The sequence below is a fragment of the Pundamilia nyererei genome, unplaced genomic scaffold (genome assembly GCF_000239375.1).
Source record: "Pundamilia nyererei isolate P.nyererei 1_Seehausen unplaced genomic scaffold, PunNye1.0 scaffold00180, whole genome shotgun sequence".
Lineage (NCBI taxonomy): Eukaryota > Metazoa > Chordata > Actinopteri > Cichliformes > Cichlidae > Pundamilia > Pundamilia nyererei.
The window spans coordinates 596,513-608,261 of record NW_005187581.1 but is presented as its reverse complement, the minus strand read 5'-3'; the positions used below and the strand labels follow the sequence as shown (position 1 = coordinate 608,261).

Here is an 11,749-nt window from a genome sequence, read left to right as displayed (position 1 = left end):
AAGGAAAGGAAAGGAAAGGAAAGGAAAGGAAAGGAAAGGAAAGGAAAGGAAAGGAAAGGAAAGGAAAGGAAAGGAAAGGAAAGGAAAGGAAAGGAGGATATGTCTTGAAGTTCAATTTCACTGGAGATCAGGAAAACATGCAAATCCATAAATCCCTGCAAGGACTGATGGGATATACAGAGAGAGACTTAAATCATATAATCTGAAAGCATGATTATGTTACGACATGAGTCTTCATAAATCTGCACAGGAACATTTCGAATTCAGAGCCGTGGATTTGCAGACTACAGGCTTCAACTCAAAGTTGTAATGGGTGAAAAAAGTTAGAGGCACTTTTTTTATTCCCTTAAACAGCAGCAACCAGCCAGTTCTGATAACACAGCATTAGAGGATTAAGTCGTGTACATTTGAATTTATTTAAATTTTGGAAAACCATCAGAAAGAATGTGTTTTCTTGGTGTGTGTTTACCAAAATATTCTAACACTAACATACAAATTGATGTGTTATTTCTGCATCCTCAGTGTTGACTTTGTGAAGATTATTGCTGCCATAAGAGGCTTCATAAATCAGCACAGTGCTCCCTCCAGTGGAAAACTGTGGAAGAACAACAGCATCTGAGACAAAGGTGAAAAGGCCCGATTGGAGGGAAGGGGGCAAGTGAAAGCATAACTGAAGACTTGTGCCACTTATACAGTCATAATAGCCAGAAGCTATAATAATTATATTAAACAAATAGACTAACTCCAAATGAACAACTGGAATTATATCATCAAGAATAAATCAAAACAAACCTTGATAAAAATTGCACACCACCCTTCAAACACTGAATAATGTATTTTCTATTTCAAATGCCCTCAAGCCAAACTATTAGACATTTGTAAATTATTATCACACTTGTCAGTGAGGCTGACTATACCTTGGAGAACACTAGCAATCACCGACATCTCTACTATCACCGTTATCCTGAGAAATCGGCGCTTTTTTCTCTGGTCGGTTTATCATAGCGGGGAGGTTTCTCTGTGCTTTGTCTAAAATAATGAACATTCCCATATCCCCCGGCTAGCCAGACACTCATTTATCTCCACTAAATGATGTGAAACACTGTGGAGAATGGAGTAATTAGAATGTGGGGATAATTAAAATTGTCCCACTTTGCCTCGTTTTCCTCACTCCTCTGCCACCATGGCACCGCAGGCGCTGGGTGAAATGAGGTAAGACGCAATCTGCAGCACTTCGAAGCTTTTCCAAACAGGAGACTTGAGAAACAAAAGGCTGATCAACATAAAGAAAGGACAAATAGTTTGGGTGAATGTGTGTTTGTTTTTGAAGAAAATGCCACAGTTTTGGCAGTCTGTGGCAAGTTTGGATTGAGCATCCAAGTGTTCAGGCTAAGGTCAGTGCCCACAGCCGGCTGGAGAGTTAAGGGAGCGGGCTGTTTTAAGTGCCAACGGCATCCTCATGTTGTTTATGGTAATGAACAGCAGGGGGTTCGTGAGGAGGAGGGTGGAAAAAGACCCAAGATCAGAATGAAACTACAAGGACAGAAGGAAAGAAAGGGCATTCAAAACAAGACGGCAGATGAAGGTGCTGGATGAAAAGAAAAGAGCTGCTGTGTCTGATGGTCATGGTCACATTGTTGCTCTCAATGTGGAAAATAATATGACAGTAAATCAAAAATCTAAGGAAATTAGGGGTACAGCAAAGGTAAAGATGAAAGGAAAGGATGGAAAAATGCAGCAGGGCACAAATCAGACAGCTCGTGTTAGACGAGAGCAGGAGGTGAAAGACACAAAGGTGAGATGAAGATCACTGACTTAACACTTGTGTTCTATTCTTGTTTACTGGTTTGCAGTGAATATTTTTTCCTCTTATAAACAATCCCGATTAGTAAAGTACATTAGTCTGTATGGCTGAAAGAGGTCGATTCCCCGAAAAGGCTTTGGATTTGTTGGCCATATATTTCAGATCCCAGTTTTGACTGATTACTGAATTTAACCATACAGCAGATACACAGAAGAACAACTGTGAGGTTACAACGGCAAAGCAAGTTTCAATGTTAATTAAAAACTGCGAAGAGTTTCAGAAAGTTTTGTGCGGCATCTTCAACTAAATGTTTTCTTTCATCATGAGTTCAAATTAGAGTCTCCTCTATATCAAGAGCAAGGCAAGCTTTTCTTTAAGTATTTCACTCACTTCTAAAACTGGCACATTGGAATCATGGAGGAGTCTTCACTGAAGCTGCATTTGACCTCACCCATTAGCTCTCCCTTGAGATTGAAACTCATTGACACAAAATGAAGAGTGAATACAGTGATGTCCCTTCCCTTTCTTCTTTGTTCATGTCTAGGTTATCAACACTGGTCCAAAAAAGGAAAAAATGTTTCCGGTGGTTACTGGCTATCAGACAGTGCCAAGGTAATGGAAGTGACAAGCGTATCAGAGGGAGAGTGGATGGCACACGGCCTGTCCCAGCAATCACTGCGTCGACCCTGATCAGTCCAGACATAATCTTAATTAGAAAGTGATGCTGTTCACTCACCTGTCTCCAGTTCAGTGTTCCAGAACGCACACTCGCACCCAACACGTACTATGTGCACATCTGTTAATGTGCCAAGACACATACACACTACATTTTGCTATGAATACGGTGCTGCTAATGCAATATGCTGTCAGCACCACAGAAAACTGTTATCGGAGGAAGAATATGGTTATGATTACAGTGTTAAATCCGTAGGATTCACAGACTCACTGTAACCATCATGTTGGGCTTATATATGCTCTATATATTATGACTGTGACAACAGAAAATCCACTGAGAATCTCCCATCTTTTTAGACCAACACTTTTTTTTTGGTTTCATGTGACATGCAGAAACAATTCAAAGCAAAGTAATCAGAAAATCCACACACGTTCCTGCATTTAACAGGATCTGGAAAAATTACACAAAAAAGAGCATAAATCAACTGTTGTGTGTCTGTACGTATTTAACTGTGTCTTGCTACTACAAGTTTAAAAGAAACTGAAGCGGATTATTGTGTCATTGTGACCCCCTGTGGAAATGACCCATGTGGTCATTGCCAACAATGCCATTTCACAGTTATTCAGTGACCCCTATGTGGGAAACTAGAAAATAAAGAAGGTCAGTTTGTATTCTGCATCATATACATGCATACATTTCCTTATGGATTGGCATAGATTAGCAAATCACTAGCTCAATAAAAAGGTATAGTTAAACACTACAGTGTGCATCAGAAACAACTAATTGTGAGTTTTTCAGCAAAACAATGTTCTTGGATATTGTAGGAGCTGAGATAATAAATCATTCACGCAGAGGGAAAGACAAACTATTCTGGAGAAACACACTGCATGCCTAAAGAAATGAATAAGGAATTTGATATTACAACATTTTTGTGACAGCCTTTTGCAAAAATAGCCACACTGCCGTTTTGTTATGTGGCGTTTTGCACACACCTTTTTTTGTATGTGTAATTTTGCCCATAGTGTTATTCTCTCAAGTCCTGTATATAACACAAACAATAATTGGTGTATGTTTTTTTTAATGTTAAACTAGATACCTTGTATATAACATATAACTTGGATACATTTGATTGTGTAGATAGTGATGCATTTTTTACATTGTTTGATCAATTGTAACCCAGGGGAGATGAGATCATAGTGCATCTTTTCTTTAGAAGTCTGAGGAAAAGCATCGCACATTAAGTATCATGCTAGGGCTTACTGGTGTGCCGGTCAATCACTTCTCGTATCTGCTGAATTTTTTCATCCAGCACTCATTCTATTGAACCTTTTAGCTTTGTTCAGACTTAGTTTGGCAAACTCTTCCTATATAAAACATGAAAGCAAAGCGACTGCTGAAATTTGTTCAAACATAAATCCAGCCTGTGTTGGCTTGTTGATCAAATGATTGTGTTTTCCTTTGCTGTCTGGCATGAAATGTAAGAAATGTCCCCGAAGATGTCAGGCTGCAAGATGACAATGCAACAAATCAAAGACTAAGAAAGCTAAGACTAAAGCTGCCAAAACATCAAACACTGAGCACCAAAAACTCCATCCTCTGTTGGGCTAAACTGTTATTTTTGCCTGTCTGAATTTTTTACCTGGCTTGGTGTGTGAAACTGTGGCTTTGTAAAACATATCTTACTTTGTATCCAGTCCCAATGCAAGTTTTATCTTCCTGATGATCCCTGTGGCTCTGCAAGGACAGACAAGGTTCCTCCTCATAAGTATCATCTGGGCTCTCCAGTGGCAAACCTGACACATCATCCAGGATGTCTTCTACAAAAAGGACAAAAGGCAAAGCTGACAAAGAAGACTACACATACACATACCTATACCAAGCTGCTTTCATTTATTTGTGCACTTCATCTGCATTTACTTTGAGAGCCTGGGTGAGTCTGGCTGATTTTTAAAAGGTCACAAGTATGTAGTCGTAACTTTTTAATGAAAATAATAATTTAATAGCATCCTCTTTGTGTTGGATTAAAGTGACAGCAATTAAAGATTCCTATAACCTTTAGTGTTTCTTATTATGATATCACTGTTTAGTAAAATTAGTTATTATTCCTTCCATTTTAAAGTCTCTGTGCTGAAGAACTCTTTTATACACCTGTGTCCTCAAAGCATGACATCATCAATAACCTCCATCTGGCTGCTTAAGTGTTTTTCTCTCCATCTGACCCTTTGCATATGGCATATCCTGCATGATGACAGCTCCACGCTGCTGAAGGATTCATATTAATATTCATATTGCTCCGAGTTCCAAACAATGCCAGCTTGTCAGGCTGCGCATTGCAAGTCCTGGTTTATAAGGAATACAAATGATGCCCTTGCACAAATAAAAAGAGCAGGTCAAAGGAAGGATGGCGGCTGCCTGCAGGTTAGTTATCAGACAGCATCCATGCATAATTAGTAGATCGCCCTGTTCACCTCACTGCATGCAAAAGATGTATCTGAAACCTCTCTTTTTCACCACAGAAAGTTGGGTTTTAGAGGGTGAATGATCACGCAACACAAGATATGTGAATGCAATGCTAAGGACAAAAAAAAGGAAGAATCATTTTGTTCTTTTTCCTTTATTGTCATTCATTCAGAACTATGCATGTCTAAGTAAATACGTCAGTATTATAAATATCAACTAAGAAAAACTGCTTACATGTAGATTATTTTAAAAAGCAAACAGCTTATTCAACTGATCCCCAAATCTTTTGGGACAGGAAACCTTACCTTGGCTCTGGGAAAAAATGTCTGTGGCTAGGTTTTGTTCCACATCAGAGCGCCGGGGTGGACAGTAGCACACCATCCGAGGATCCAACTGGGGCAGGGTGCTGATGCTCAAGGTCAGGGTTTGGTTTGTAAATGCAGACATCATGTCATCCTTCTGGAGGGCAGATGCCTCTTTACCATTAAGTAACAGAATCTCATCCCCTGCTTTCAAACCTGACAGAGAATCGGGCAAAAAAAATGTAACAAATGTGAAATTTCACTAAGCATATGGTAAAAAACAGTTTAAGAAACAAAGTCAATATGAAATAAATTATTTTAGAGAAAGTTTTCAAACAATGCACAGTCAGTAAAAGCATTATCTGTGAGTTCATGACCCAAAAAACATCCAACCAACAGCAGAATTCCTATGGGCCGCTCAAAAGCACTGCTCACAGATGACTTATGTAAACAAAACTTTTGCACCATACTTCCCAGCAGCACCTCGGAGACTAATCAGGTGCTCCGAGATGCAAATGTGTTCCATCACATCAAAAATGCATCCTTCTATGATTGCTTGCCTGAGGCAAATACTGATCTAACAAGACGGGGTGGGTTTAAGAGGCAAAGTACAATGTCTGTCTATTCCTGTCCTGTCCTGCCCACTGTGTGTATACGTTCTTCATGGTACAATAGGTGAACAAACAAAACACTGGAACATAGCTTCAGTTTGAGCCTTGCTCTTTGTCTTGCTGCTCCTCCTCTCAAGCACCTGTGCCCCATTCTGTTAATAATTGAGAATCATAACTCAATCAGCAATCCAATTAGCAGCTAACCTTATCAATAAACCCAATTGGCTGTGACAGCTGTTTAGAGATGTGGCAGCAGCCTCATCTCATCTAGTAACACACAAGGGGATTTTTGGACATGTTTTGACTGCAGTCATCTGTGAGTATGAGCTTATCTTCCTATTTCAGTCTCATTTTAAATTATTTGCTGCAACAGAGACAGCAGAGACATTATTCAGTAGGATTCTCATAGAACAGCAACACACAGTTCCATACATATAGACGCATAAGGCACACATTTAGCCTTAAGTTATGACCTAGTTGTCTGAAATGTGAAGTGTCAGCTGTAGCAGAGGCTTTATTGGGCAGAGAGAGATAACCCCTCTGGTCATATACTGCTGCGTGTGTATGCCTGTGTGCAATGCATGGATGTGCCTTTGTGTGTGCTGCTGTGTGAGGAGGGGAAACGGGAATTACAGTGAAAGAGCGAGAGCGGGAGTGAGAGAGAAATAGACCCTTTGGGGCTCCTTGTCCAGTGCTGGCCTGGTTTCTGCATGTACCCTGCAGAAAATCAAGCGTGATGTCTTTCAACTCCCCATTCACTCTCTGCACTGTTAATAAACCACACACATACACACAGGCTCATCACAGTGTTCATGTGGACCCACTAAACTGCATCTAACTCTGTGATTCAGCAGAATATCGTGCCCAGATTGCAATAAGATGCTTTGTCGTATGTGGATGCTTCAATCTTTTTCTACTTCTAACATCAACTGAGTCCTGTGTCTTTTGGCAGCCTGCTAAGATAGCAGCTTTCAGATTGCTAATACACTAGAGGGCACAATCTCACACTTGAGTAACCTTGGTCTGACCCAGGGGCTTAGTTTTGGGGCATGTTATTTTCTATACATTAGTGTTGTATCTACCAGGCAGCCATATGTTTCTCAAACCCATTAGAGTGTCACTGTCTCAGTTAGAAGATAGGGACCAGTGAAGGGGGGGGGTTGATCTCCAGACCCAGCAGTGCAAAGCAGAGAGTGCAATAGAAAACAGCCACAAATCAACGCCTTATAAAATCTCTTTGTTCTTGTTTTATGGTTTGTTTGTTTGTTTGTTTGTTTGTTTGTTTTATTTTATGGATAAAGGTTTTGGAACGTCATGCCTTCAGAATAAAAGCATAAAAACATCACTTTGGCCATTGTTCTTGACTCTAGCATCTCTTGGCTGGGAATGCGTTCTCTATAAGCATCACTTGTAAGTGTGCTACAGTAATGGGTTAATCTCCTTTACACATGTCAACGTATGCATAAAATGTGTACCTTTCGCTGAAGCCATTCCTCCTGCTTTCACTTCAGTAACTTGGAGCTGCTGCACCCCATCCTCCTCTAAAACTGCCACAGAAAAACCTGCAGACATAGATAGTTAGACACAGAGAAATTCATTTAATTCCTTCGGTCGTCTTTGAAATATTTCTATTTGACAGCGTAAACTGCTGTATAACCACAGCAATTAAATCCACTCCATATCATGTGTGCCCTTCATTTGGGTAATTCCCTTTTATTCATTAACAAAGCATGACTAGATGAAGTCCATTAGAAAATCAATTTGAAACAGAATTTATGGGTGTGTCAAGAACTGACTGCTATTGTCAGAAATAAGCATACCATATCCGTTGTTGCAGAACTCGGCTTTGTCAAACTGGACGACTTTGGTACTTTTGGGATAAATCTCAATCTCTTTGTAGAGCTGTAAACACACAACAGCACATATATAAATAAATAATTGTAATTAAAGAGAAACAAACAAATAGAGATAGATATATCTATATATAGGGAAAAATGGATGGGTAGCAGTGTTGTTGGACAGATAAGGTCAAGGTCATGCTGTTGTTATTAATAAGAAATGAACAGGTTCATGTATTATTCTGGCTCCTTAGCCAAGCAATTGTATCTGAAGGTTGTGGGGTCAAAATCCAGGTCAGGGCTATGAAGTGAGTGGGTGCTCAGACAAGACCCTGAGCTCACAAAAGCCTAGAACATGGACACAGCTGTGTGTATGCAGCAACAGACAGGAACAGAAGTCCGCAGTGTGTAGTAGCCTTCACTGAGGAGAAATAATAACGTAATATCATAGACTAAGGATGAAAGCGGGTGAAATGAGTCACTGATCAAAGCAGGAAGATAAAAGAGCTCTTGAGGAAAAGAGCGAGTTATAAAAATGATTGTGCTTTGAGAAAGATTTCAGTGTATCACCTACAAGGCGCAATCAAAAAGAGGATTTGTTTCGGGGTTTACAGCAGATGAATAATGCGGTGGTGGTGGGGACTTTCAGTGAGTGTGACTGTTCTTATGATAAATAGACGCACACAAACACAAACGGTGACTTCGTAGTGCACACAATAGACTTGAAATGCTACTTTGCATAATTTATAGTTTATGCAATAGTGCTTCTTTTCCATCCTGGTGATTTTGTATGCACGGCAAATCAAAACGGCAACCAACTCATGAAAAATGCACAAGCATTCATCCATATCTGACAATAAAAATATGAATAAGAAGATGGCAAATCCAAATAACATACTGCAATAAACTTAGAATCACACAAACAGCATAATAATGTGTGCTGCATGTCTTTGATTAACTTATATGGATATTTAAACCTAGGATATTCACCTGGTTATTACTTAAAAATATATATCTAATGTGGCTTAGTGTGTATTTCCTCACCAGATCGGAGATGTCCTCTTCAAATGTGGGAACATAATAAAGTATTTGGTTGTCAACCAGCACCTTCAAACGCAGGTAGTGGCCAGAGGGATCGATCTTATGGGTCTGGGGGCAACAAGAACATATTACTTGTACATGCGAGTACATGTTTAAGTTTTAAAGTATCTGGTGACTGGCAATAAGGAGAAAGGTAAAGAGAAACCAACATAAAGTGTGTCATTAAAATGTTATGCCACCGCCTACCGCAGATACTTCAAATTTCAGTCCACTTTGACATCAGTTCAACAAATGACTGGACCTCTATTCAAAAAGACATTCCCTATATTGAGTTTTAATAATAGTGCTGGGGAATGCTGTCTAACATGCTGGTCCAAAATCATGGATGATGATGATGATGGATGCTCTGCTTCACTCTGTTACGTTTGTGACTTGCATGCACATATGCGTCATTAGGCAATATTACGCCTATTATGTGTCTCTTGCTGAAGCCAATTAAGGAGAAAAGGTAATGAAGTTAAAACAAGTGATGGACTGTGAATGACAGCAATATACAGTGTATCCTGAAAGGTAAGAGCATTATTAAAAGATCTGTGACTCTGTGAGAACTGTCATAGAAGTAGAACTGAAAGAACTCGGTTACATTCAAATTTATATATGTACATTGAAGAAGACCGTATCTGAACCGCTGATAATGTGCATCAATGTGCTGTCAACAATGACAGCTGACAGTAATATGGCAGATCTTCATTTTCCTCATATAACTTAATGGTATTCTGACCTCTCTACAGGGCTGTGTCTAATTTCTTAATACCTTGGGGATTGCCTGTGTTTTGAAAAAGCTGTTGAGAAGAATTAATTGCATTCCTAGCCGCTTGAATGCTGTGTGTGTCATTCTGCGTCTGCAAGCTAGCAGGTAATAAAGCTGCATATTGGAGGTGGGTGACAGACAGCCACACTTCCAAAACCTCCAAATCACAAATGATTTAGTGATCATAAAATCCATTGAGAATTTGCTAATTAATGATGATTTATCACATGAATCATGACATAATTCTCTCAGCTGCCTTTACAGGTTTAAAGTATCGGTGACTGTATTGGTATTGGCAATATTGGCCCTGTATTTACTTTGGATCAATACTAAAATTTGCAGTATTATAAAGTGCTACTGTGTATGCAATAAAAAGAGGAAACATTGTGCAGTCTGTCACTTTGCAAACTGTCAATCTAAAGTACATCAGTGTTACATTGGTGATTATATGCAGTGCACTGTGTAAAATGCATTTCTCTTATGTGCAGTCTCTGGTAATGCAATATTTGCAATGCTGTTTTTAATGGCCCACCTTGCAGACAGTGTTCAAGACTTCCAGTGTTGTCTCTCCGGGCTGTATGACGGCCAGGATGGGCTGGTTGTTCGGCAAACACACCCAGGAGGGTTTCAGGTACTCAGGAACCCAAATATCACTGTCTACATTTTGCTGAGGAAGACTTTTCACAGAAGCTTCTCTCTCCTTCTGAAAATAAAAACAAGCACAGACACTCAGCAAGTTTAAGTTTATGCATCTTTGAGCAGCTGCAGTGGCAGAAAGCATAAACAGACAAGGCAGCTTTAATGCAATCGTGAAACTCACAAACAGTAATTCAGTAATGACACTTGTACTGCAGTACAAGCTTTTTGCATTGCATGTAGCACATGTTATATAGCTTACACTTGCATTTTTATGGGTGTGTTACTGTTTTTAAAGCATAATCTGTAACCTTTTGGCCCATCAGTCTGACCTCCAACAATCTGGCAGCCTTGTCAGCTGCCTTGCTGGCTTCTATTCCCCCCATCTGTAATATATCTCCACCTATCGAGTAACAGCATCCACATTTATTCTTTCATTCTTCTATCACGCCAGCCTCCAATTAATCACTGCCTCTCCTTCTGGTGCCCTTTCCCCCTATCTGTACATCATTCCATCAGCTCTCTCCTCCCCATCTTTCATTCACGCCATACAATCTGCCGGCAGTTAACAATCAGGCCCGGTGGTCCCTGTCGAAATGAACTTCGACTTGGCTGTATCTGTACGCGTGTGTGTCTGTGTGTGAATCTGCGTGGTAGAGATAAAGTGAAACAAAGAGGGAAACAGCCACAGTAAACTACATGCAACAGCACATTTTTATATTCACAAACACAAACAGGCCTACATTCACATGCGCAAACAAAATACAGACGCGCACACATTATCTCAGACAGACAACAGACTGGGGGGCCTGTAAGTAGTACCTCCCCCAACTCCCTGAACTCCCAGTCCTGCTCAGCACCATCTGGCTCCCCTCCTGGCCTATCTAGGATGCCTCTGCTGGAGGGTGGTGATGGTGTGTGTGGGGCGGCGGGGTTCTCAGATCCCTGCTAAACTCTCCTTTCCAGCTTATGCTAACAAAGGGATTCCCCAGAACAAACAGCAAATTAAAGCTGGGAAAGTCAATCAGATGTGAACATTTGGAGCTATTCTTGCTGGAAATGCTCAATGAGGAAAATCTTTGCCACTGATAAAGCATTTCCAGCTCTAGTTTACTGCCAACTACAGCACGTTACATCTTATGCTTTTCTTTACAGTCATCCCATACACTGCCAGCTGAAGCCTGGCGTGGGTGGAAAAAAAAAATTGATCTCTCTTTGTGCCACTGGGGGCCTGCACTGCCAGAGCAGGTTATTGCTGCAGACTTAGCTTCTGTCTGCTTGGTTCAGACTAAAGCCTATCTTTTCTCTTCTCCTCATCTCTGGTGCTTTTTACCAGTGCTCATAAAATATGGATCCAGCAGGCTTGTCCTATACAACCTATGTGCAACTGGACATTTTTCCTTAAAATTCATATAGATTTGTCGCATACTGGAAAACTACATTGATATGGTTGTCTTAGGAAACATGTTTTTCTTTCTTATGATATATAGCTAATTATTTGCAATTGTGTGCAAGTGTGGTCAGTACAGCAGTTACAAGAGAACACAGATGGTGTGAAACCAGTAAATGT

The 11,749-nt window shown here is 40.2% G+C and overlaps 1 protein-coding gene across 5 annotated transcripts in view; it reads right to left on the bottom strand.

Annotated features, from left to right (window-relative positions):
• The window catches only part of tiam1a (TIAM Rac1 associated GEF 1a), a 50,004-nt gene that overhangs the window by 11,876 nt on the left and 26,379 nt on the right, over nt 1-11,749 (bottom strand). For 4 of the 5 annotated variants that reach the window (XM_005746601.1, XM_005746602.1, XM_005746603.1 and 1 more), the window contains exons 12-17: nt 10,076-10,246; nt 8,736-8,840; nt 7,674-7,755; nt 7,329-7,415; nt 5,246-5,458; nt 4,164-4,297 (exon numbers count right to left, since the gene is read on the bottom strand). In XM_005746601.1, the coding sequence (XP_005746658.1) occupies nt 4,164-4,297; nt 5,246-5,458; nt 7,329-7,415; nt 7,674-7,755; nt 8,736-8,840; nt 10,076-10,246 (792 nt within the window). The remainder of the gene's footprint in view (nt 1-4,163; nt 4,298-5,245; nt 5,459-7,328; nt 7,416-7,673; nt 7,756-8,735; nt 8,841-10,075; nt 10,247-11,749) is intronic. The other variant, XM_005746605.1, reaches the window with a different exon arrangement.